Source organism: Ranitomeya variabilis, chromosome 5 (assembly GCF_051348905.1).
Source record: "Ranitomeya variabilis isolate aRanVar5 chromosome 5, aRanVar5.hap1, whole genome shotgun sequence".
NCBI lineage: Eukaryota > Metazoa > Chordata > Amphibia > Anura > Dendrobatidae > Ranitomeya > Ranitomeya variabilis.
The window spans coordinates 274,154,989-274,182,961 of NC_135236.1; the positions used below are offsets into that span (position 1 = coordinate 274,154,989).

A 27,973-nucleotide genomic window follows, 5' to 3' on the forward strand; every position below is an offset into this window, starting at 1 on the left:
TTGCATTGAAAAGTCAAACGGCGCTCCTTCCCTTCCGTGCTCTGCCATGCGCCCAAACAGTGGTTTACCCCCACATATGGGGTATCAGCGTACTCAGGACAAATTGTACAACAACTTTTGGGGTCCAGTTTCTTCTGTTACCCTTGGGAAAATAAAAAATAGGGAGCGAAAATATCATTTTTGTGAAAAAATGATTTTTTATTTTTACGGCTCTACCTTATAAACTTTTGTGAAGCACTTGGTGAGTCAAAGTGCTCACCACACATCTAAATAAGTTCCTTAGGGGGTCTACTTTCCAAAATGGTGTCACTTGTGGGGGGTTTCAATGTTTAGGCACATCAGTGGCTCTCCAAACGCGACATGGCGTCCCATCTCAATTCCAGTCAATTTTGCATTGAAAAGTCAAATGGCGCTCTGTTGTGAATTCTGCTTTTGGGTTCCCTCCGGTGGTAGTAGGTGGTAATGCAGTTGTCCCTGGGTTGCAGTCCTGGTCAGGTGTGTCTGCTGATTGCAGTTCTGACTGGGGTATTTAGGTGTGCAGGATTCATTAGTCCTTGCCAGTTGTCAATTGTTGTTGATAGGTGTGAACCTCTGCCTGGTTCCTCCTGTCTTTCTGCCAAATCAGCAAAGATAAGTGTCTGGTTTTTTTTTCCTGTGGCACACATGCTGTGTACTTCACAATTCAGTGCTATTCTTTGTGTTTTCTTGTCCAGCTTAGATTGTGTCAGTATTTTCTCAGTCTTGCTGGATTCTCTGGAGTGGCAGATATACATTCCATGTCTTTAGTTAGATTGTGGAACTTTTTGTATTATCTGTTGTGGATATTTTTGGAAGGGTTTTAATACTGACCGCCTAGTAATCTGTCCTATCCTTTCCTATTTAGCTAGAGTGGCCTCTTTTGCTAAATCCTGTTTTCTACCTGCGTGTGTCTATTCTTCTCCTACTCACAGTCATTATTCGTGGGGGGCTGCCTATCCTTTGGGGGTCTGCTCTGAGGCAAGATAGCATTCCTATTTCCATCTATAGGGGTATTTAGTCCTCCGGTTGTGTCGAGGTGTCTAGGGTTTGTTAGGCACACCCCACGGCTACTTCTAGTTGCGGTGTTAGTTCAGGATTTGCGGTCAGTACATGTTCCACCGACTCCAGAGAAAGTTTTCATGCGGCTCCAAGGTCACTGGATCATAACAGCGTACTCAGGACAAATTGTACAACAACTTTTGGGGTCCAGTTTCTTCTGTTACCCTTGGGAAAATAAAAAAATTGGGGGCGAAAAGATCATTTTTGTGAAATATGATTTTTTATTTTTACAGCTCTACATTATAAACTTCTGTGAAGCACTTGGTGGGTCAAAGTGCTCACCACACATCTAGATAAGTTCCTTAGGGGGTCTACTTTCCAAAATGGTGTCACTTGTGGGGGGGTTTCAATGTTTAGGCACATCAGAGGCTCTCCAAACGCAACATGGCGTCCCATCTCAATTCCAGCCAATTTTGCATTGAAAAGTCAAATGGCGCTCCTTCCCTTCCGAGCTCTGCCATGTGCCTAAACAGTGGTTTACCCCCACATATGGGGTATCAGCATACTCAGGACAAATTGTACAACAACTTTTGGGGTCCAATTTCTCCTCTTACCCTTGTAAAATAAAACAAAATTGGAGCTGTGTTCATTTTTTTTTAAACATTTCAAAAATTCCTGTCAAACACCTGAAGGGTTAATAAACTTCTTGAATGTGGTTTTGAGTACCTTGAGATGTGCAGTTTTTAGAATGGTGTCACACTTGGGTATTTTCTATCATATAGACCAGTGGTTCCCAACCTTTCTGACCTTGAGAGCCACATTCAGCTTAGAGAGAGGGTCGCGAGCCACATTCAGCACTGAGAGAGGGTCGCGAGAGCCACATTCAGCTCCCACCCCCTTTAAAGTAGTGTCAACCAAAGCCCCCATTACAGGTATAATGATAACCAAAGCTTTTGCACAGAAATCACTCCAAAGCAGTAAACTGAGGACCATGGGTTCCCACAATACCCTCATTCAGTATTCTCCCATCAAGGACTCCCAACACACTGTCACATCCAGCTTTGAGCATCTCCTCTAACAGGTAGTACCATCTTCTAGTGTACCATACCTAAAACATCTCTAAACCCCTAAGACCAGTAAATGTGCATCCAGATCTGCGCTTCTGTGCAGGTCTACTCACAAAATTCACCATTTTGAGATGTGCTCTTCATACCAGTTTGCTAGACATGGAGCTAATGCACCAAGCTAGCAGACAGTCGCGAGCCACAATTCATGGAACCGCGAGCCACATGTGGCTCCCGAGCTACAGGTTGGGAACCCCTGATATAGACCCCTCAAAGTGACTTCAAATGTGATGTGGTCCCTAAAAAAAAATGGTGGTGTAAAAATGAGAAATTGCTGGTCAACTTTTAACCCTTATAACTCCCTACCCAAAAAAATGTTGGTTCCAAAATTGTGCTGATGTAAAGTAGACATGTGGGAAATGTTACTTATTAAGTATTTTGTGTGACATATCTGTGATTTAAGGGCATAAAAATTCATAAATGGAAAATTGCGACATTTTCAAAATTTTCACCAAATGTCCATTTTTTTCACAAATAACGCAGGTAATATCAAAGAAATGTTACCACTATCATGAAGTACAATATGCCACGAGAAAACAGTGTCAGAGTCATCAGGATCCGTTGAAGTGTTCCAGAGTTATAGCCTCATAAAGGGACAGTGGTCAGAATTGAAAAAATTGGCCCGGTCATTAGCGTGCAAACCACCCTTGGGGGTAAAGGGGTTAAGGATGTTAGCACTCAAGAGCACTCAATACACGTACCTTTTGGCAGTAATAAAGTTTGTAGCTGTCTCTAATTTATTCTAGTGTTTGTTCATTTTTTTTACTCAGACAGCACACGAACCCATAGTATTTCATTGATGCATATACACATCAGTTTTATAAATGGATCCATGAGATTCAGAGAATTTACTGTTCTTATCAGGGTCAAAATCGGCTATTAACGGGAATCTGTCGGCAAGTTTTTGCTATGTAATCTAAGCAGTGAGCTAGGGGTTAAAACACTGAACGCAACTATATGTCACATGTCCGGCTGTGTGGTGGTGTTTACTTAGACTGAAGGTTTTATCATGTCATTTTCTGGACTTCAGAAGCCAATGCTTCCTGGTCCGACTCCGCCCCCCTCATGTGATAAGCAGCTCACTGTCTATAGACAATGTAAATACAGAGCCTGATGTGGGCGGGGATAGCTTTTTTCAGCTCTGCTGTATTTCTAAATATAAAAACTCTGTGTCAGAATGAATGCATCCAACTAACGAAGTGATATATTGTTGGATTCAGGGTATTTTTGCCTACACCATGTTTTCAGATGGGGTAGCAAAAACCTGCTGACAGATTCCCTTTAAAGTCTATGGGGATCTGTGTAAAAATATAACACACAGAAGACACACTTTGTACTTTAAAGATCCATCCAAGCTTCATTCATTTTTAACTGTTACATGGTTACGTGCCAATGGATGAAAAAGTTCTGATAAGCCAACCTGCTTCATTGAAAAGAAGGCAGATGAGACTCGTAGTAAGAGCTTCACTTTCTCCATGTATGAACCATGCTCTTTTCTTCTGTCATTACAGAGGGATTCTGCCCATTACTTTGGGTACGTCTATTTTCGACAAGTAAGAGATAGTTCTGTAAAGAGAGGGTATTTTCAGAAGGTAAGGCCTTATTTTTTTGTAGAATGTCAGTTGTCACAAAGATGTTAACAACATGGATATGTATTTTAGACAGATAACCACATTTGGGGTACGTTTTGTGAAATAAAGCAAATCTGCAGACTTTTTCTTTTTAATTACATGAGTGGTTTATTCAAAATCAATGTGAAAAAGAATTGTCCTAGTGACAGACCTCTTTAAATTCGTTTTTGTTCTATATTCTAGTTTGCATGCCTGGCTTATTGGCATAGAGGAGGGCTAATATGGCAGCCATTGAAGTGTACCTGACAGTTATATACATGCTGTCAAAACCATGGGCACCATGATTCTGACACTGGCTCTGTCACGTTAGCCAGGTATGTTCTCACTCTGAAATGCTGCGGCGTTTCAGATAAAAGCATACCTTTAAAGGCCGACCAGGAACCATGTGGCTCAGAAGACTAGTCCTCGAGGCTGGTTCTCTGTACCTTTGAGTGGCAAGTCTTTTCATATACATACATGTAAGGAGAGACCTGTCACTCAGGAGAAGTGGGGTTGGGAGAAGTGGCCAGGGATCAGCCTCTAGGACTAGTCACTTAACACGCATGGTCCCGGGTTGGCTTTTACATGGATGTTTTCACTATATCTGGCTGAAGTGACAGAGCCAGGCTCTGATGCATCTCATGGTTCAGGACCTGTGAATCAGCTGTCTGGTCCCCTTGAAGGCACGTCTCTTACCAGGTGCGGTAGATGCAGCCACATGATCTCTCTTGGTACTAATCATCTTTAATTATATAAGTGAGTGAAAATGAATTGCTCAAATATGTCTGTTGTAGAAAACCAGAAACAATCTAAACATTAATTATCCGTTAGTTATGAGATACGTTTGAAATTGAGCTCAGAATGACGTTCTTCTGTGACACCGATCCTTCTAAATGGCTGATATATGCAGTACTCATCTTTTGGGTTTCATTTACCTATGCAAGTCTATGGCCACTTTTATTTTCATCAGTCCTTTTCAATGTTCACTGAATACATATCTGTCTGCTTTCTTTTTAGTCTCTAGTTCTTCTCTCCAGTTTACCTTACACCAATTTGTTTCACACACTCCTGCAACTTATAGCTCCCGAATATTTTAACAAATTGGAGCCCTGTCTGGAAGCTGGTAAGAATATGAATGGAAAAATATGAATTAAAAAAATGTTTGTGTCTATGCGAATAGAGCAGTAATAGACAAACGTGACTACTGTACCATTCACTTCTATGGATGTACAACTTGCTGTTAGTAGCCATCAGTCATGCCTCAAAATAATGATAGTAGGCTACATATCCTTTAGGATTCATGCCTCTCTATTTGACACAGGAGTGATGAATACTAACAGCCCATTGCCATTGATTATTTTCTGTGGCAATAGAAGTACGTTATATCTGATCCTCTATCATCTACAGGTCCTTCTCAAAAAATTAGCATATAGTGTTAAATTTCATTATTTACCATAATGTAATGATTACAATTAAACTTTCATATATTATAGATTCATTATCCACCAACTGAAATTTGTCAGGTCTTTTATTGTTTTAATACTGATGATTTTGGCCTACAACTCCTGATAACCCAAAAAACCTGTCTCAATAAATTAGCATATCAAGAAAAGGTTCTCTAAATGACCTATTACCCTAATCTTCTGAATCAACTAATTAACTCTAAACACATGCAAAAGATACCTGAGGCTTTTAAAAACTCCCTGCCTGGTTCATTACTCAAAACCCCCATCATGGGTAAGACTAGCGACCTGACAGATGTCAAGAAGGCCATCATTGACACCCTCAAGCAAGAGGGTAAGACCCAGAAAGAAATTTCTCAACAAATAGGCTGTTCCCAGAGTGCTGTATCAAGGCACCTCACTGGTAAGTCTGTTGGAAGGAAACAATGTGGCAGAAAACGCTGTACAACGAGAAGAGGTGACCGGACCCTGAGGAAGATTGTGGAGAAGGACCGATTCCAGACCTTGGGGAACCTGAGGAAGCAGTGGACTGAGTCTGGTGTGGAAACATCCAGAGCCACCGTGCACAGGCGTGTGCAGGAAATGGGCTACAGGTGCCGCATTCCCCAGGTAAAGCCACTTTTGAACCATAAACAGCGGCAGAAGCGCCTGACCTGGGCTACAGAGAAGCAGCACTGGACTGTTGCTAAGTGGTCCCAAGTACTTTTTTTTGATGAAAGCAAATTTTGCATGTCATTCGGAAATCAAGGTGCCAGAGTCTGGAGGAAGACTGGGGAGAAGGAAATGCCCAAATGCCTGAAGTCCAGTGTCAAGTACCCACAGTCAGTGATGGTGTGGGGTGCCATGTCAGCTGCTGGTGTTGGTCCACTGTGTTTCATCAAGGGCAGGGTCAATGCAGCTAGCTATCAGGAGATTTTGGAGCACTTCATGCTTCCATCGGCTGAAATGCTTTATGGAGATGAAGATTTCATTTTTCAGCACGACCTGGCACCTGCTCACAGTGCCAAAACCACAGGTAAATGGTTTACTGACCATGGTATTACTGTGCTCAATTGGCCTGCCAACTCTCCTGACCTGAACCCCATAGAGAATCTGTGGGATATTGTGAAGAGAAAGTTGAGAGACGCAAGACCCAACACTCTGGATGAGCTTAAGGCCGCTATTGAAGCATCCTGGGCCTCCATAACATCTCAGCAGTGTCACAGGCTGATTGCCTCCATGCCACGCCGCATTGAAGCAGTCATTTCTGCCAAAGGATTCCCGACAAAGTATTGAGTGCATAACTGAACATTATTATTTGATGGTTTTTTTGTTTGTTATTAAAAAACACTTTTATTTGATTGGACGGGTGAAATATGCTAATTTATTGAGACAGGTTTTTTGGGTTATCAGGAGTTGTATGCCAAAATCATCAGTATTAAAACAATAAAAGACCTGACAAATTTCAGTTGGTGGATAATGAATCTATAATATATGAAAGTTTAATTGTAATCATTACATTATGGTAAATAATGAAATTTAACACTATATGCTAATTTTTTGAGAAGGACCTGTATATCAGAATGATTATTCTAACATTATATTTATATACCATACTGACAAAAACACAATTTTGTTTGCTCTAGTTTGTAATCAGATCGATCGATGGCCGTTTCCCGAGCCAGGACTTTCCCTTTCATTGCCTATCATGGGGCTTGTCTTGCAGGTACTTAGTCAAAGCACTGCCTATAACCCACTATACTGTATCCCTTCTATTCTTAAGTAATTTAAACGTTTGCCTTTAGGAAGACTTTTCACTATAGAGAGAAGAGCTAATGTGACAAGCTAAACACTGCGCACACAGTCAGTGACACTGGGAACTACAAACAGCTTCAGTGCTCTCGCACGTTGTGCAGCTCGTCACACTGCATATGTGGAGAGCCCATAGACAATGCGCAAGCGCGGCTCTCCAATTACATATCGCACAAGCGCAGGTCCCCCAATAGACACTGCCCAACCGCGGCAACACAATAAACTGTGCAAGCGCAGGATATATAGTGATGTCGGCAAAAACCACGGGACATGATTCAAATTGCATGGGCGGGGACAACCCTGACTGAACGCAATGAGCACACCCACCCCCTATGACTAAACGAGCAGGTAAGATATAACTATATATATCTTAAAGGAATAAACGTGTTGGTGATGCACATTGTATCGCTAACAACACACTGGGGACACTTTGGAAGCTACAAACGACATGACAGGTTCCCTTTAAATATTCTTAAGATTTGTGGAGCTCTGTGAAGTCTGTCCTCTGCAATTTGGAATATATGGCACTAGAGGTCCTGTCCTCTTCCACTCTGAAGACGCTATTTGCATATTTAAATTCACAGGAGAGCATTGAATGGCTTTTAAATTTCTTTAAGCCGCTTTGGCACTCTCCACAAGAAGAAACTTTACACCTTAGACCCCTTGTCAGAGGCATCTCACCCAGGCAAATCAGATCTCCTATTTTGCACTGATGAGGGGCAAAAACTCTGAAACATGTGTTTACAAATGGAGTGTCTGGTTTGACTTCTTATCCTAAGTCATGTGGCAAGGCCCTTTAATATTGAATTTTCAGATTGGTGCTTCCAATAGTTGGCATTAGCGTTCCTGTCGTCTTCTTCGCAGAGTAGGCCATTTGCATCCCTACAAATAAGACATTTATAACATCCAGTTGACTTATAAAGTTTGTTTTTATGTTTTTCTATTCATTGAGCCTCATTATAGTACAATCAGATGTGTCTAAATATTATATTTACTATATATTTACTTTTAGGTTAAAATTCCAAATCAAACTGATCTGATGGAAACTAATGTTATTACTGATCATCCCAAGGTGAGTGACACATAAGCCTTGTAGGTTCACACTTTCTTACTTTATGTGAGTATTTCGTCAGGCTTGTATAGTTATTTTTATGTGCAGGAAACTGCACACAGTTTATCTGTGATTGTCTGGGGTTTATAGTACAAACAAAGCACATTGATTTTGTGGTCTTCACCTGTACTCGCTATGTGCCCAAAAGCCACATTGTAAAATAAAAAGACATTTGCAATACACCCACATGTGTTTTCTGCTATGCAGTTCCAGGCAACTATACTTAGGTTTTTCTGTCCATCTTAAAGGGAATCTGTCAGCAGGTATTTTCTCTATAAACTGAGAGCAGCATGATGTAGGGGCAGAGATCTGTCACAGAGATCCCAGCGATGTGTCACTTACTGGGCTGCTTGGTGCATATTTGATAGAATCTGTTTTCCCTCCTGTAGATCTAGCAGTGGTCAGAATGCTGAGCTGTGTATAACCCTGCCCACACCATTGATTGGCTGCTTCATGAGTACACTGTGCATTGTCAGCAGACTGCCAATCAGTGGTGGGGGCGGGGTTGCTTAGATTAACCTGACTGGCCTGCATGTGATTACTAGGCCAGCAGTGATAAAATACTGCTTGTATTGAAACTACAACCCACAGCCTAGTAAGTGACACACCACTGGAATCACTATATCACTCTTTTCTCAGGTTAAATAGCAAAAACCTGTTGCCAGATTCCCTTTAATGGTCATACCAGCTGTAGCTGATACACATAAATTGATTATTCGTGTAGCGTTTGATCTTATTATATATGTGAGATCTGATATCCTCACCTCATTCTGACTCTGTGAAACATATTCTTGGACAAAGTACAAATATCACTGATATGATCATTATTAGTTACAGTAATAATGTTAACCAGTAAGTAAACTTTCATTTTTTTATACTTTTTTTCACAATGGAAAGTTATGAAATTTAGAAAATCATTTTATTAGGGGATTTGTCTTCATTTCTGTAAATAAATTGCATGTAAGTGGCTTCCAACCCCCTGCTTTTACCCCGTCTTTTTGCCTGCTTTCATTTATATCAGAATGTACTGATTTGGAGTACAAATGATGGCAGTAAAAGGATCAGCCCCTGTGTCCTCCTGAATATTGTGCTCATCAGAACAATCTCCTGCAGCAGTTTATCCCTAGAGCTAGACACAATGCTTAGCTGACCCTTCACTGCCATCATCTGTACTCCAAAGATCTGCAATCATGGCCAAAAGTTTTAAGACTGATACAAATTTTGGTTTTCACAAAGTTTCCTTCTCCCATGTTTTTAGATCTTTTAGTCTGATGTTTCTCTCGTTACTCAAGTACAGTTATAAGTATTTCATAAGTTTTTACACTTTTATTGAGAAATACATCAAGGTAATACAGTATAAAGCTTCAATATTTAGAGTTGACTCTTATTTTTCAAGACTTCTGCAGATTGCCCTGACATGTTGAATATCAACTTCTGGGTCAAGTACTAACTGATGACAACCCATTCTTGTCTAGCGGTGCTTGGAGCTTATCACAATTTCTCTGTCTTTGTTTGTCCACCTACTTTTTGTGGACTGACCACAGGTTCTCAATGGGATTGAAATCTGAGGAGTTTCCTGGTCATGGACCCAAAATTTCAATGTTTTGTTCACCAAGTCACTTACAGTAGTTATCACTTTTGCCTTGTGACATGGTCTCCTTATGCTGGAGAAAGCTTTGTTCATCACCAACTTGCTCCTGGATGGTTGGCTGCTGGATGTTCCTCTTGGAGGATGTATAGATACTGTTCTTTATTCATGGCAGCGTTCTTAGGTAAAATTGTGAGAGAGCCCACTCCCTTGGATGAAAAGCAACGCCACACATGAATGGTCTCAGGAAACTTTACTGTTAACATGACACAGGACCCATGGTAGCACGCACCTTTTCTTCTCCGGACAGTCATTCTTCCAGATGTCCCAAGCAGCCTGAAGAGGCATCACCAGAGAAAATAACACAGGAGTTTTAAAGCCACTTACGGTATATTAATTTTTATTTTTTACAGGAATGAAAACTAATCTCCTAATAAAGTGATTTGGAAAGTTTTATAACCATCCATGATGGACAAAATTCTCCAAAAAAACAAACAAACAAAAGTTCTAGTTTCTCTTTAATAAAAAATGATATTGAGTAAAGTCATTAAAAATTGAGCTAATCGGAATGTATATCGACATTCATAGTATTTTTATCCTTTAATCGGTAGCAGGCACTATATCTCTTAGGCTAGGTTCACATTGCGTTAGGGCAATCTGTTTAACGGATCCGTTTGTAGGCAGCACTAACGCAATGTAACGGACATGTTAACGCACCCATAGACTTACATTAATGTAATGGATCCTAACGCATGTCAGATCAGCATGCGTTAGCAATGGTCCGTTAGTTTGTAGCGCACCTTCCAATGCGGACTACTGCATGGCGAACGCATGGCGAACGGAAGCGTTCGTTCTGCAGAGAACTGTATTGCAGACGCAGGCAGACGCGCAGCCACATGCGTTAATGCGATGGCAAAAATACAAGACAATTTAGGCTCATTTTTAGCAGATCCGTTTAACGGATTGCCCTAACTCAATGTTAACCTAGCCTTATAGGGTGAGCTCACCAGGGCAACAAATGAAAGTGTTCTACAGATGGTAACAGCATTTTTTGTTACTTTCCACTATTGCTCGTATTGTCAAAAACCATCCTGTAATCACCTTCACCCATCTTTTATGCTGCATGTAAGAAGCTAACGTGGGAAATACTCATTATCCACATTAGTAGAGTAAAGCAGCCTTCCATACTAGGTGGACTTACACTGAGGTGGTAGGAAACCTCCAGAAGAAACCGTCTCATTGTCTGTGCACTAAAGCCAGCGGCCATCATTCCTACCTCGTGTGTCGGATTATCTAAGATGCAGCTCTAGGAAACATTTACAGTGAAAATATGCCTGAAAACAACATAACAGAAAAGTATACAAGTATATTGTATGATTCTGTCTCACCTCAGATACATTGATCATATCTCTACATTATACACAGGACCGGCTTGACCCACCATGCCAAATCTCCAGCATCCATGAGTTGGATCTCTTCAGGTGGGATAAGTCCTTTATAGATATGCATGTGACATAAGTTTTTATGCAAGCTGTTTATATCCAATATTACTCCACTTATGCTCTGTATTACCTAGGTCCCTGCAGTCTGTCCTGATGAACCTCCAGTTGCTGTGGGAGCTGGTTTTGCTAGGAGAACCACTAGTTATTATGGCACCTTCACCTACCATTTCATCTGAAATTGTACTCGCATTGACTGGGTAATGGATAACTTGTTCTATATCGGTTTCATGGGATTAGATGGGAAATAGTGATGAGCGAGTATACTCGGTACTCGAGATTTCCCCAGCACGCTCGAGTGTCCTCCGAGTATTTTTTAGTGCTCGGAGATTTAGTTTTTTTTGCCGCAGCTGAATGATTTACATCTGATAGCCAGCATAAGTACATGTGAGGTGTCATGTCGGACACTGTTCAGACCAGGTCGTCTGACAGACAGCGGTAATTCCGCGTTTGACCACTGTTTGCTCATTGGCGTCGGCTAGTTTTCGTCTGGCTGCTCCGGGGTTAATTTATCTGATCCTCGGATTGGAAGCTGGTTGTGGGAGAATCGTTGCTGGTGGTGTATTTTCCTTTGTTTTATTTACTCCTTCCTATATTTGTATTTATTTTGCCCTGCACCTTTATAGTGTATTCCTGATTGACTGCGGCGTGGTGTATATTTTCCTTTATCCTTGTTTGTTATAACTCTGGGAACATGGTCATTTTGGTGATTGTGGATCGGTTTTCAAAAATGTCGCACTTTGTGTCTTTGCCTTCTTTACCTAACGCTAAGACTCTTGCTCAGGTGTTTGTGCAGGAGGTGGTCAGGCTTCATGGAGTTCCGTCTGACATCGTGTCAGATAGGGGTACTCAGTTTGTAGCAAAATTTTGGAAAGCATTTTGCTCACGGCTGGGGATCAAGTTGTCTCATTCGTCTGCGTTTCATCCCCAGTCAAATGGTCAGACCGAGCGTATGAACCAAAATTTGGAGCAGTACTTGCGCTGCTTTGTCTCTGATAACCAGGAGGAGTGGTCTACCTTTCTTCCTTTGGCTGAGTTTGCCATCAATAATCACCGCCAGGAGTCATCTGGGGAGTCTCCGTTTTTTTGTGTTTACGGGCTACATCCTCAGTTTTGTACGTTGAGTCAGAGAGGCTCTTCCGGCGTTCCGGAGGAAGACCAGTTAGGAACACAATTGTCATCAGTCTGGAGGAGAGTGAAACAGCGCCTGTTGAGTGTGGGTGCTAGGTACAAACGTGTGGCTGACAGTAGGCGTGTGCCAGGTCCGGACCTGAGTGTGGATGACTGGGTGTGGTTATCCACAAAAAACATAAGACTCAAGATACCATCCCTTAAATTGGGTCCACGGTTTATTGGTCCATTTAGGGTCACCGCCGTCATTAACCCAGTAGCGTACCGACTGGAGCTCCCTACGGTGTATAAAATACACAACGTGTTCCACAGGTCTCTTCTTAAGAAGGTGGTGGGTTCTGTGGACGCGGCGCCTATGCCACCTCCAGTCTTGGTGGATGGTAACCTAGAATTTGAAGTCTCCAGGGTGGTTGACTCTCGTGTGGTGCGCCGCACTTTACAATATTTGGTACACTGGCATGGTTATGGGCCTGAGGAGAGGTCCTGGGTACCAGCCTCGTACATTCATGCGGATCGGCTGGTCAGGTGTTTTCATCATCGCCATCCGGACAAGCCGGGTCCTATAAGCCGTGAGGGCCCTGGGGTCCCTCGTAGAAGGCGGGGTACTGTCATGTCGGACACTGTTCAGACCAGGTCGTCTGACAGACAGCGGTAATTCCGCGTTTGACCACTGTTTGCTCATTGGCGTCGGCTAGTTTTCGTCTGGCTGCTCCGGGGTTAATTTATCTGATCCTCGGATTGGAAGCTGGGCCATGCCCATTTCCTTTAAATGGTTCTCCTGATCTTTGGGCGTCGCCGATTATAGCTTCTGTCTTATCCGTAGTTATCTCGGTCCGGAGTGGAGAGCTGGTTGTTGGAGAATCGTTGCTGGTGGTGTATTTTCCTTTGTCTTATTTACTCCTTCCTATATTTGTATTTATTTTGCCCTGCACCTTTATAGTGTATTCCTGATTGACTGCGGCGTGGTGTATATTTTCCTTTATCCTTGTTTGTTATAACTGTGGGTATTGGTCTATTGCATTCACTGGGTGGTGGGCGGTGGTGTTCAGTCTAGGGCTGAATCAGGAGTCAGGGTGAGGGTGGAGGCCTGAACATGCACACCTTCAGTGTAAACTTCAGGTAGAGGGTCAGACAGGGTTTCCCTAGTCTGAGGGAAATTGCAGGGGCCCGGGTTATTAGCTCTCGCCCTCCTTGTATCCCCGTGACATTAGGATTCCCTAGCAACCAGGCAACCCCCATATGTACTTATGCTGGCTACCAGATGTAAATCGTTCAGCTGCGGCGATGAAGACTAAATCTCCGAGCACTAAAAAATACTCGGAGGACACCCGAGCGTGCTCAGGAAATCTCGAGTACAGAGTATATTCGCTCATCACTAATGGGAAACTATTGACTAGTAATAGCACTGATGTTACTTCCAGATCAGTGTTTCCCAAACTTCAGTCCTCAGGAACCCCAACAGACCATGCTTTCAGGATTTCCTTAGTGTTACACAGTGGAGAAAACCTGTGGCCGGTTCTGATGCCTTGATAATAATTTTATCACATTTGTAATACTAAGGAAATCACAATTTGTTGGGGGCCATGAGGGCAGGAGTTTGGGAAATACTGTTCTAGATGCACAAGACCCCTTTACAGTTTTATATTCTAAGAACTAGAGTATATAAAACCTTGGATAAGTGTAAGTGTTTGTGTAGTGCTAAGAAATACCGTATTTTTCGCTTTGTAAGACGCTCCGGATTATAAGACGTACCCCAAATTTTGAGGGGAAAAATAGGAAAAAACGTTTTTTAATAAATTGGTGGGGTGTCTTATAATCCATGCGTATTATTACTTACCAGGGGTTGTGGCTGCGGTGGATCAGGTTCCCAGGGTCGTTGCTGGAGGCAGGAGTGGAGCATTGCTGCAGGCTGGGATGAGGGGGTCTGCAGGGGGGCTCCTGTGCTGCAGGGGGGCTCCTGTGCTGCAGGCTGGGATGAGGGGGTCTGCAGGGGGGCTCCTGTGCTGCAGGGGGGCTCCTGTGCTGCAGGCTGGGATGAGGGGGTCTGCAGGGGGGCTCCTGTGAGGCTGGCTGGGATGAGGGGGTCTGCGGGGGGGCTCCTGTGCTGCAGGGGGGCTCCGGTGCTGCAGGGGGGCTCTGGTGCTGCAGGGCTGTCTCCGGTGCTGCGGGGGGCTCTGCCAACATTTTGTGAAAGGCCAGAGCCCCCGGCTGTTCGTCCATGCGTTCCTTTATGACTGACTCTAGAAAAATGGCCGCCGGAATCTCGAGAGATGAGATCTCAGCGCTGAAATCTCATCTCCCGACATTCCGGCGGCCATTTTCCCGGAGTCAGTCATACAGGAACGCATGGACGAACTGCCGGGGGGCTCTGGCCTTTCACAAAATGTCGCCAGAGCCCCCCGCAGCGTCGGAGCCTCCAGCATCACCCGGGGCAGCAGCGGAAAACCGGGGTAGCAGCGGACAACCGCGGCATCGGTGGCGGGCGACATTGCTGGCGGGCGACAGCGGTGGAGGGCGGCAGCGGCGGTGGACACCCCCTCATTCCAGCCAGTAACGGTAAGCGGTATATCCGCTTTGTAAGACGCACCCCCATTTCCCCCCAAAATTTGGGGGAAATAAAGTGCGTCTTACAAAGCGGAAAATACGGTATATTAAAGGCACAATTCCATCTCTTGGCACTTCCGCTAATCTGCTCTCCGGTGAGCACTGCTCTGCCTTCGCTAGTTACCCGGTACAGATTCAAAACCTCATTCTAATGTGGAAAAATCTGTCCCTTAGGCTGGGGTCACACTACATTGTAACACGGACACTCGGCCCAATGTTAATCTATGGGGCAGCTCCCATCATCCGTTGTTTTCTCGTCCGTATTACGCTTGCGAGTGAAATTGCAGCATGCTGCGATTGTCCGCGTATCTCAGTCGAGAATCGCCAATGTAAGTCTATGGGTGCGAGAAAAAAAATCGCACAGCACACGGACAATGCGTGTGACTTGCGAGAAATTCTCAGGCATTGGGCAGGTGACAGGAAATTGGCTCAGCCATTATTTGCTCATTTTACAAGTGTGTGAGAAAATCCCACCATACAGAGGACATTTGAGGAAAAAACGCATCCTGGCATTGCACACGGATGACATACGGATCACCATACGGAGAACATTTGTGCGATTCTCAGCAGACAAAATCGGACAGATTTTTTATACATTGTGTGTGACTCCAGCCTTAATCTAAGTATGTTAGGGACTGTCAAATTCGTGTCAGTCCAAAAAACTATACTAATTATAGGTCCGAGAAATTATGGTATAACACAATTAACCTATACTAATGAAACATATATATAACAATACCTATTTTATTAATTAAATGAATCCATAAAACACAACCACAGACAAAACACTACAAACAACCGTGCTCTCTACGTAACCCTATCAAGGGGCCCTCGATGCCCACTGCCTATCAGTGGAGGTTGGCACCCTATACACAATCGAGATTGGCGCCCCCACTCAACGTCCGCTAACCCTAATTCTCCTCTTGATACCCTATAAACGTGTCACATTTGGACCCCCAATTGTTCAACAGGAAATCATTGGGTAAAGATAGATTACCAGCCGATATAGCCCATAATATGTTGGGCAAAAAAAAATATATATGACAGGGTGAGAGACACAGACATACAAAGTGCAAAACAGTGCAAAAATAAAGTGCCATTGTGAGCAAAAAAATCCTTGCTACACTGCTCCCTATGATCTCGATTCCTGCCTTGCCACGGGGGTTGGCACCCTACTGTTCAGCGGAAATGGCGCCCCCACTCCACGTCGGATTCATTTAATTAATAAAATAGGTATTGTTATATATATGTTTCATTAGTATAGGTTAATTGGGACTGTTAAATTTGCAGCATGCTCGTTGTTTTGTCGTAAAGCAGAAACTATGGATTATGGATTTTGCCCTCTGCAAAGCATAGGATGAAATCCACAGCAAAATCCATGACCAAATCTGCATTTAACAAAGATTCATTGCAGATTTGGCTGCAGATTCATTGCAGATGTGTTATGGTTTTGTGGACCTTTAGTATAGGACCACCTAATATTGCAGCCCAGGCACACAGACTTAAACACTTCAATGGGAGTGAACTGCTCTGAACAGTTATAATACCAGACAAGACCACTAGACGTTTTTTCAGCATTTTTTTTCTACAGCAAAACCTGATCTCTAGACAGGAAAGAAGCTGCTGAAAAAAAGCATGTCTTGCATTTTTTATGCCTTTTTGGCATGCTAGATTTGTCTCTTGTGCATGCTGATAAAGTTTAGTGTTGAAAAAAAAAAGTCCTATTCTATAGAATCAGGTTTTCGCACAAAAAAAAGCAGCAAAACCTGATACTTGTATTTTTGGTGTGTTTTTTCACCACATTCATTTCAATGTGTGAAAAATCCTGAAAAGTTGCTGAAAGAAGTGACGTGCTCCATTGTGCAAAAAATCATGCAAAACACAAAATACTGATGCCAAAAACACCAAGCTGTGTGCATGAGATTTCTGAAATCTCAGACTTTGCTGGTACTGTAAAATTAAAACCAAAGCAATACAGCAAGGACCAAAATCCAGAAAAGATACAAAAGCATGGGAATGTTAAAATATACCTTTATTGATAGGAGTGGCAATGGTTACATAATATATAAAAATGAAAAAGTATATAAAAACATACAAAATTGCGCAGCACCAGGATAATAGAATATATATAATATTCCCAACTACAACCCCACTATAATATCAGGATTTCCTAAGTTATGCTGTACATAAATAAGTCTCTCTTGTGCCAAGACAATAAAAAAAACAAAAAATTCTACAATACACACACATTTGTGCAAAAACAGTGTATAGAAAAATAATTTAGTGCACAAGTATACCCAAAACCAGAGTAAAGTGACCGAGTGCACAAATATCAGATGCCAACTACTTCCAATATCAAAAAATAAAGTGCAAAAGTGCAAAGACCTGCCTTGGGTGAGGCGCAGGCACAGGATTCAGCCCCCTCAGGTATATACAACTTATTGTTTGCTGTACTTTTCTCACATACGGCTGGATGTTCGCAGCATATGCTGGCACACTACTTATGAACCTCTTGGCAGGTCCTTGCACTTTTGCACTTTATTTTTTGATATTGGAAGTACCGTAGTTGGCATCTGATATTTGTGCACTCGGTCACTTTACTCTGGTTTTGGGTATACTTGTGCACTAAATTATTTTTCTATACGCTGTTTTTGCACAAATGTGTGTGTATTGTAGAATTTTTATTTTTTTTTATTGTCTTGGCACAAGAGAGACTTATTTATGTACAGCATAACTTAGGAAATCCTGATATTATAGTGGGGTTGTAGTTGGGATATTATATATATTCTATTATCCTGGTGCTGCGCAATTTTGTATGTTTTTATATACTTTTTCATTTTTATATATTATGTAACCATTGCCACTCCTATTAATAAAGGTATATTTTAACATTCCCATGCTTTTGTATCTTTTCTGGATTTTGGTCCTTGCTGTATTGCTTTGGTTTTAGTTCGGTCTTTGCTGTGGTTTCCACAGCGTTTGTCACACAGCGCACCCTGGTGCTCTATTAAAATTTCTTTCTATATTATTCTTCATATATAGATATATGATATGGTGGATTTGTGACCAACTGTGGGTGTACTGTGATATACATTTAACTGGTACTGTAAAATGCAGCTAAAAATTTGCATTAAAAAATGCATTAAAAAAAAGCTGCAAAAACACTACGTGTGAATTTAGTATAGTTACTAGACTAAGGCCGGGGTCACACTTGCAAGTGCAATATGAGAAATTTGCATGAGTCTCTCGCATCAATACCCGACACTGGCACTGGCACTTGGGACCAGAGCGTTCAGCTGTATAGAAATACATGCAGCCGCATATTCCGGTCCCGAGTGCCGCTGCCAGTGTCGGGTATTGATGCGAGAGACTCATGCGAGTTTCTCGTATTGCACTCGCAAGTGTGACCCCGGCCTAAAGCTAAGTGCAGCTTGCCATATAAGCAACGAAGGGGAAATGGTGCGGTGTAATCAGCTAATTAGCAGGCGTACCACCATAACTTGTCATACCAACCAACGTCTTTTATCATAACACTCCAGGGGCAGACGTTCCATTGGTGCAACCTGTACACCTGCACAGGGGCATAAAAGGTAAAGGGGCCACTTCCACCCCCAAAGCAGCTTCTGACGCAGACACACAAAAGGAGGCATTATGATGAAGTATTGTTCTTCATTAGGGCCTTCTTTCTCGCCCCTACTGAGTATTCGATTTGGACATGAGCACAATGCTCAGACAGTTTAATGCTTTTCTTCTTCCCTTGCATTATTCAGTCTGTTTTTGTATTTTCAGATGCATTTCTCCATTAAAGTTTTGCTCTGATTTCCGTCCATATTTCACTGTTCACGACAGCGAATTCAAAGAATACACGACGAGAACCCAAGCCCCGTAAGTGAAGATAGATTCTACTTTCCTCATTATTAGGATTCTGGAAAACAATTCTAAATTATAAATATGGCTTTCTCGTTCTTCTTCTCTCTGCAGCCCTAGCTTGTTACTTGGAGTAACCAATCCTTTCTTCATCAAGACTTTGCAGCACTGGCCCCACATCCTTCGTGTTGGAGAACCTCGAGTGTCTGGTAAGGAAACAGCAGTGAGGATGGAGCTTGTGTGCCATGTTAGAGAGCGTCCTGAGAGGTAAACTATCACCTACATAAAGCTGTAGGATGTGGGCGTATTCCATAGGGCAGGGGCAGACGAGTGTATTTGCTGTCCGAGTGCGATCTGACAAAACATTGGCTCACACTCGGACCGATGTTAGTCTACGGGGCCGATCACTTGACTGATCTTGGCCTTGGACAGAGAGGAGAAAATCGCTGCATGCCCAAGCTTATCCAGTATCCAATATACGGATCTCACTTGGCCATGCAAGTAATTGAAACATCGAACCGCACTCGAATTACATCTGAGTGCAATCCGATTTCCGTGGCCTCACAGAATGGAGAGGATGGAGACCTTTTTTTCTCCATCTTCTCCTCTTCAGAGAGATTTGGAGCACACTGTGATCACACTCGGATTAAACAATGCCAGGTTTCAACTTCTAATGATGATGCATCAGAGGTGAGGTCCCTGGTACACACTCTGTAAATGGGGATTGTTTTTTCCTGCAGGCGATTTACCGAAACAAGTGAAATTAAAGAAGGTAACAAAGTTGAAGACACTGGATACGAAATTGGGTAAAGTTGACTATTTTAGTTTTGCATTCAACCTTACAACTTCACACAGTATAATAAGGAGATCTGACTATATCATGCCATGAACCAAACTGCAGCCTGTGTATAATATGTACGGTAAGTAGAAAATGTGCTGTCGGCGTGGGTAGACGTGCACCTAACCATGCTTGAGTAAGAATATCTTTTTTGTGTGACAAAAGCGTATAAGAAAAGTACGTACTAATGTAATATATGTATCGGACAAAAGGCAATAGTGTAATAGAACATGTGGACAACAGAGATTGTTATCTATATTGCACACAGAAGTAGACCACAGTAAACTATATGGTTTTTTTACAGAACTGGATTTTTTGTTCTCTCTGTAGGGATGTACACTTCCTATAAGCCGTTCCTGCACAAGGACAAGGCCCTTATTAAACAGTTATTAAAGGTAACTACCGCAATACACAGTAATGTGCGACGGAGTAAGCTGATGGTTTTGTAATTGGAAGTTTGTTTTCTTATGTTAGGTCTTTGGAAGTTCTCAACTAAGGCTACTTTCACACTAGCGTCGTTTGGCCTCCGTCGCAATGTGTCGTTTTGGAGAAAAAACGCATCCTGCACAAGTGCTTGCAGGATGCGTTTTTTCTCCATTGACTTGCATTAGCGACGCATTGCGACGGATTGCCACACATCGCATCCGTCGTGCGACGGATGCGTCGTGTTTTGGCGGACCGTCGGCACAAAAAAACGCTACATGTAACGTTTTTTTGTGCGACATGTCCGCCCCCACCTCCCCGGACCTTACAATGGGGCAGCGGATGCGTTGAAAAACTGCATCCGCTGCCCCCGTTGTGCGGCGCTTTCAACGCTAGCGTCGTTGCGTCGGCACGACGCTAGTGTGAAAGTAGCCTAACACACAACTATCCACACTTACTGTTATTGCCATTTTCTTACATTTTTAAGGCGATGTGCACATTTTGCGATTTTTTTTATTATTTTTTTTATTTTACGCATTATTGTCGCAAAACTTGAAGGATTACCTAGTACGAGCAAAGTTAATGAGATTCCTGAAGTCTAATTCACATGTTGCTTACTTTTTTTGTAAATCTGCATTTCTACGGCAGCTTTCACTCATACTAATAAATGGGGAAAAAATCCGCAACAAAAACATGGGAAAACACACATATTTATGCAGTGTTTTTCCTGCCAACACATCAGGATTTGCAGCAGAATTTTCTTCTGTCGATCCGGAATGTGTGCACCTACCCAAACTTGTAGTTATCACTGATGTTTTTTGCACCAATTTCAATAAAAGGGTGCACGCGATTCATGAATTTTGCACAAAGCCCAAAAATGTTTGTTTTTTCTTCCTACAACTGTTTTTGCGACTCTTTAGCACCAAAAGTCATACTTTTAGCAAAATGTTGCAAAAAATGCAGAAAAATGACTGGTGTGCATAAAATTACTCCAGGGGTGGTAAGGGGGACTGAAGTGAGATTGCACCGAATTTTGCAAGTCACATTTTCCGAATCAGTCTAAGGCCGGCGTCACACTAGGGAGTTTTACGGATGTATGAGAGATGCAGAAAATACGGATTGCATACGGTACAATTATTCTCTATGGCCCAGCTCCTATCTGCCGTATTTTACTGATCCGTATTATACGGTCTTGTACGGCCGTAGAAAATCGCAGCATGCTGCGTTTGTCACCGTATTGCGCAAAAAAAATCGCCAATGAAAGTCTATGGGGGCGAGAAAAATACGGATTACACACGGACCAGCAGTGTGACTTGCGAGAAATACGCAGCGGTGTTCTATAGAAAAGCCGGTAATTCAATTGCCGGCTTTTTCTTTCTCCTTCACAAACCCAACAGGATATGAGACATGGTTTACATACAGTAAACCATCTCATATCCCTTTTTTTTTGCATATTTCACACTACTAATGTTAGTAGTGTGTATGTGCAAAATTTGGGCGCTGTAGCTTGTAAAATAAAGGGTTAAATCGCGAAAAAAATTGGCATGGGCTCCCGCGCAATTTTCTCCGCCAGATGCAAAAAAAAAAGGGATATGAGATGGTTTACTGTATGTAAACCATGTCTCATATCCTGTCGGGTTTGTGAAGGAGAAAGAAACGGCTTTTCTATAGAACACGCTATTTCTCGCAAGTCACACTGCTGCTCCGTGTGTAATCCGTATTTTTTTCGCCCCCATACTTTCATTGGCGTATTTTTTGCGCAATACGCTGACAAACGCAGCATGCTGCGATTTTCTACGGCTGTACAATACCGTATATTACGGATGCGTAATACACGGCTGATAGGAGCAGCCCCATAGAGATTCATTGGGCCGTGTGTTATGCGCATTTTACGGATGTATTTTCTGCGCTCATACGTCCGTAAAACTCGCTAGTGTGACGCCGGCCTCAGAGAGAGTCAAGTGTTAGGTGGCCACTGAAAACTAAGGCCCTGATTCATCAATACCCAAGTTTATCATCACGGTCTCGATGAGGGGGGGTGTTGGAGTCAGATGATCATGATCAAGAGGTGCAATGTGTGTCTGAAAAGTGGAATGCATCTCCATGAGGTCCTCTCCACAAATTTTGCTACAATCGGGAATCGGAGTAAGATATGTGATATAAGGAACATCACTACTCATCATGAATTTGATTAGCGGTGGTTTCCATACCACTATCCCGCCCCAGCTTTGCTCATTTTGTTGGAGCTAGGTGAAAATGTAATAAGAACACCAAAAGTTGCAAAATGTTAGTGCGGCCTTGCATTGTGCATATTTTTTGTGACATTTCAAAGCTTTTTACAACAGAATCCTGGCATAAAATGAATGCTTTGATGAAATGTAGGTTCCTGGTTAAAAATTTCATATCGATGTTAAAATCATTAATCTTCACTTTTTCAGGGTCTACAGAAGAAACTCCCTTCTTCTGCACTCAGCCTATTGCTGCGAAAACACTTGTTTGATTTAACCCAGAGCTTTACTCTTCCCTTGGTAAGAAACGTTATCTTATTCTATGCTCAGAAATGGGGAATGAGGCAGCATGTCTATTGAAATTAACCCTTTTATTTTTCGGCATGAACCAATAAGCGTCACTGGACGTGCTACCTCACTCCCCATATTTGTTGACTGCTGCATTAAGTCCACAGGTTCCTGTACCCCCCTATTAAATCTCCCGTGCTGCAGCGTTTCCAGTCTTCTATTTTTCTGTGGGTTTTTCTTTGAGGCTTGTAATCTGTTTCAGGAGCGTTATATGGGAAGCCTAATGCCACATCATAGCGCCATTACTCCCTGGAAGGTAAGTCACTAAGCTATTTAATATATACAGCACTTACAAAGAGAATGTGTATTGGTTTTCTTAGTTTTTTATCAAACTAAACCTATAGATAAGTATGATAATGGCGATACCAAATATGTATATTATTTTTATTGGCTTAAAAAATTCAGAACTTTTTATCTTTCCACTAATGGAGCTATGTGTAGGCCTTGTTTTTTGCATGCTGTGGTGGTGTTTTTATTTATACCATTTTGGGGTAAAATGTTTTGACATTGGTTTACTACATTTTTCTTTTGCATTGATGTAGTGACTGAAAAAACACAATTTTCCCCTTTACAGCGTATATCGATTGGGCTAATTAAATTTAATTTATATTTTGATAGATCGGACGTTTACAGATGCAAATATGTATATTTTTTCTTTTGTTTTTCACTGGAGAAAAGAGGGGTGATTCTAATTTTTTTATTTTTTTTTTACTTTTATTTGTTAGTCCTAGGGGCCTTGAACCTTCAATTGTTTGATGGGCACCCAAAAAATGCCTGGGCCAAATTGTGGCACTTAAATGCTGCTGTTAGTGATTGACAGCGGCACTTAAAAGGTTAACAGCGGCAATCAGTGTTAGTACTGCCGGTCTTAAAGGCAGATGCCAACCAGGTAATATGACCTGCATCTGCCCAGTGTAGAGCAGGCTCAGTTTTTGAGCTTGCTTCATACACTCTGACATGCTCCTTGACATAATAGTACAGTAGAGTTGGCGTGCCCCCAGTGGATGAAGTGAGGTGCTGGTGGAAGGGGGTGGTGAAACCCTGGGACATCGAGAAAAGTAAATTCACCGCACACTCAAGTTGAATGCAAGTTCTTACTGTTTTTATTTCAGAATGCACACAAGCTCAGCTTAGGTATAGAGGAAGGGTTGTGAGTAGTGATAAGCAAATTTGCTCAGGTTAGGGTAAGGCTACGTTCACATTTGCGTTGTGCGCCGCAGCGTCGGCGCCGCAACGCACAACGCAAACAAAAACGTGGCAAAACGCATGCACAACGCTGCGTTTTGCGCCGCATGCGTCCTTTTTTCTATTGATTTTGGACGCAGCAAAAATGCAACTTGCTGCGTCCTCTGCGCCCGGACGCGTGCGCCGCAGTGACGCATGCGGCGCAAAACGCAAGTGCACCGCATGTCCATGCGCCCCCATGTTAAATATAGGGGCGCATGACGCATGCGGCGCCGCTGCGGCGCGGACCGCAAATGTGAACGTAGCCTTATTTGGCTGTGTGACAGTCACGACACATGCATGGAGAATCCAACAAACAAGCTCTCCATACATGTGTCGTGACTGTCACAAAGCTGCAACACATGCATCTGCAGAGCTGAACAGCTGATCAGCCGGCGCGATCCTGAAAGCCGGGATCCCTCTGCAGCTTTTGGTAAGCGCTATAGCTTGCCGAATAAGCCCTGACCCGATCAAATTCGCTCATCTCTGGTTTTGAGTGTGACCTATAAATGTTTCAACCCGATGCCGGGTCTTTTTCAGAGTCGCTATTATATTGCTGAGCTTGATAGGAATGGTAGGAAAGGAGGGGCTTCTCCTGTAGAAATATGTTGTGCTGTGCGCATCCGCGCCTCTAGAGCGCAAGGTCCGGGTTGAAACTTCTATAAGTCGCATGTTAAATGCCAGTGACAGAGATCCACTCCGTTCCACCCGCGGGGGTTGGAGGCACATGATGCCTGATTAAATTAGCTATCAACTGCAGGGAAAGATGCGGGCGCAGCGTTCTAGACCATTTTAAAGTCAAGGATATATATCATGTGCTGTGAAGGGGTTAAAACACGTTAGTGTTAATTAAGTTAAAACAGCAACCGGAATAAGACACCTAAAAAAATGCTGAAAAACTGCCAAAACAAACTGCCGGCAGAAAAAAAATGTCACAAAATGGCTCAGGAAACTAACAAAAATGCTAAAAAAAAAGACGTTTTCCACCTTATAAATTGACTTTTTTGGCCATCTGAAAAAGACGCTGTGTGCACATATCCTGAGAGATTAACAGCAGTATTTAATTGGTTAAACAGCAGCAATTGGAGCTAGCTCTGATTGCTCCTGATAGAGGCAGATGTTAGTTGCATGACACAACCAATACCTACTGTCTGTACTGTGCTCTGCTCCTGAGCCTTTTCCATGATGGATATTCACATCATGGACCGAGTAGATGTTACGACTGTCTACTCTAAGATTAGACAAGATTAGTAAATCTGTGTACATTTTAAACACTAATTATGCAGCAATGTTGCCATATGGATAAATAATTTTACCCTAAGCAGCGAACTCAGTGCCAGTACTGAATAAGCAATGTTCCATGTCAGCACACCTTATCTTGTAATCTTGTATAAGCTAGTTTGTACGATAGTCTCTTAAGTGATCCTGATGCTGATGTATGTTTATGTACCATATTGATATAACTACAGTCAGAAGATTCTATGTCTTACATTTGATAATGTGTCTCTGTATGCACAGAATCCCCCACAAGTGCGGCCATTTCAGCAAGAAGAGATAATGAAGATGTTAGAGCATACAGGTCCACAGTATAGCTCCACAATAAAGGGGGACTGGATTGGACTGTACAGGTGAGCTAGGTAGATTTTAAGAAAACCAAATGGAAACCAAATAAGTTATGGGTCCTTCCCAAAAAATCAAGTTACACCCTATTCAGAGGATAGGAGGAAACTTGCTGATTGCTGGGAGTCTTACCACTGGGACCCTTAGGGTCCCTTTCCACTTGCGAGGAAAACGGACGCGTGCAATCCGATAAAAAATCGGATTGCACTCGGACCAATGTTAGTTAATAGGTGTCTTTTGATTTGCGATTTTTTTCTCAGCCGAAATCGGACTGAGAAAAATCTGGATCGGCTGAGAAAAAAATCGCAGCATGCTGCGTATTGCTGCGATTCTCGGACGAGACTCGCCAATGCAAGTCAATGGGTGCGAGAAAAAAATCGCACAGCACTCGCACCATGCGAGTTCTGTCCGATTTTTACGCACCGGTGTCCTTTGAAAAGCCGGTAATTCAGCGCGGTGTACAGTAAAATCACACTGACAGGTTAGAATAGACTAGATATATACACATAGAATGTGTCTATATACATATATATATGTCAGTGAGACACCTATATATGTATATTTATATTTAATGCAGCACTAGATAGCATTAAAGCCGCTAATTCAATTGCCGGCTTCTCATTTCTCCTGCACAAACCCGACAGGATATGAGACATGGTTTACATACAGTAAACCATTTCATATCCCCTTTTTTTTGCATATTCCACATTACTAATGTTAGTAGTGTGTATGTGCAAAATTTCAGCGCTGTAGCTGCTGAAATAAAGGGTTAAATGGCGGAAAAAATTGGCGTGGGCTCCCGCGCAATTTTCTCCGCCAGAGTGGTAAAGCCAGTGACTGAGGGCAGATATTAATAGCCAGGAGAGGGTCCATGGTTATTGGCCCCCCCGTGGCTAAAAACATCTGCCCCCAGCCACCCCAGAAAAGGCACATCTGGAAGATGCACTTATTCTGGCACTTGGCCACTCTCTTCCCACTCCCTGTAGCGGTGGGATATGGGGTAATGAAGGGTTAATGCCACCTTGCTATTGTAAGGTGACATTAAGCCAGATTAATAATGGAGAGGCGTCAATTATGACATCTATCCATTATTAATCCAATTGTAGGAAAGGGTTAAAAAACACACACACATGATTTAAAAGTAGTTTAATGAAATAAACACAGCGGTTGTTGTAATAATTTATTGTTCTCTCAATCCATCAGGAAACCCTCGCTTGGCAAAATAATAACCGCACAAGATACATACCTTCTGATGTCCGATCATGTCCCACGAGGTAATCCATCTGAAGGGGTTAACTAATATTACAGGCACGAGCTGCGATAAACCACTCACTGGTGCCTGTAATCCCCCGGGTGCTGAAAGGAAAGCAGGATCTGTACTTACATTGAGTCGCGGTGATGCGCCCTCTGGTGGATGTTCTCATAAACTGCAGCCTGGGAACTTTTTCCCACGCTCCAGGTCATATGAGGACATCCACCAGGGGGCGCATCACCGCGACTGAAGGAAATGTAGGTCAATGACCTACATTTCATTCATTCGCCGGGGAATTACAAGCAGGAGCACACAGCTGCATTTAGCAGGGCTCCTGCCTGTAATATTAGTTAACCCCTTCAGATGGATTACCTCGTGGGACGTGATCTGACATCTGAGGGTATGTATCTTGTGCGTTTATTATGTTGCCAAGCGAGGGTGTTCCTGATGGATTGAGAGAGCAATAAATTATTACAACAACCGCTGTCTTTATTTCATTAAACTACTTTGTAATCATGTGTGTGTGTGTTTTTTAACCCTTTCCTACAATTGGATTAATAATGGATAGGTGACATAATTGACGCCTCTCCATTATTAATCTGGCTTAATGTCACCTTCCAATAGCAAGGTGGCATTAACCCTTCATTACCCCATATCCCACCGCTACAGGGAGTGGGAAGAGAGTGGCCAAGTGCCAGAATAGGCGCATCTTCCAGATGTGCCTTTTCTGGGGTGGCTGGGGGCAGATGTTTTTAGCCATGGGGGGGCCAATAACCATGGACCCTCTCCTGGCTATTAATATCTGCCCTCAGTCACTGGCTTTACCGCTCTGGCGGAGAAAATTGCGCGGGAGCCCACGCCAATTTTTTCCGCGAGTTAACCCTTAAATTTAATAGCTACAGCACCCAAATTTTGCACGTACACACTACTAACATTAGTAGTGTGGAATATGCAAAAAAAAAGGGGATATGAGATGGTTTACTGTATGTAAACCATGTCTCATATCATGTCGGGTTTGTGAAGGAGAAATTAAAAGCCGGCAATTGAATTAGCGGCTTTTATGCTATCTAGCGCTGCATTAAATATAAATATACATATATAGGTGTCTCACTGACATATATATATGTATATATACCTATTCTATGTGTATATATCTACTCTATTCTAACCTGTCAGTGTGATTTTACTGTACACCGCGCTGAATTGCCGGCTTTTCAAAGGACACCGGTGCGTAC

The 27,973-nt window shown here is 42.6% G+C and overlaps 1 protein-coding gene across 1 annotated transcript in view; it reads left to right on the forward strand.

Annotated features, from left to right (window-relative positions):
* The window catches only part of DENND6B (DENN domain containing 6B), a 63,259-nt gene that overhangs the window by 22,022 nt on the left and 13,264 nt on the right, over nucleotides 1-27,973 (forward strand). The window contains exons 5-17 of the mRNA XM_077264351.1: nucleotides 3,653-3,733; nucleotides 4,769-4,874; nucleotides 6,840-6,919; nucleotides 8,018-8,077; nucleotides 11,130-11,185; nucleotides 11,281-11,403; nucleotides 18,728-18,823; nucleotides 18,920-19,014; nucleotides 19,546-19,611; nucleotides 19,974-20,038; nucleotides 22,505-22,594; nucleotides 22,845-22,898; nucleotides 25,385-25,494. Of these exons, the coding sequence (XP_077120466.1) occupies nucleotides 3,653-3,733; nucleotides 4,769-4,874; nucleotides 6,840-6,919; nucleotides 8,018-8,077; nucleotides 11,130-11,185; nucleotides 11,281-11,403; nucleotides 18,728-18,823; nucleotides 18,920-19,014; nucleotides 19,546-19,611; nucleotides 19,974-20,038; nucleotides 22,505-22,594; nucleotides 22,845-22,898; nucleotides 25,385-25,494 (1,082 nt within the window). The remainder of the gene's footprint in view (nucleotides 1-3,652; nucleotides 3,734-4,768; nucleotides 4,875-6,839; nucleotides 6,920-8,017; nucleotides 8,078-11,129; nucleotides 11,186-11,280; nucleotides 11,404-18,727; nucleotides 18,824-18,919; nucleotides 19,015-19,545; nucleotides 19,612-19,973; nucleotides 20,039-22,504; nucleotides 22,595-22,844; nucleotides 22,899-25,384; nucleotides 25,495-27,973) is intronic.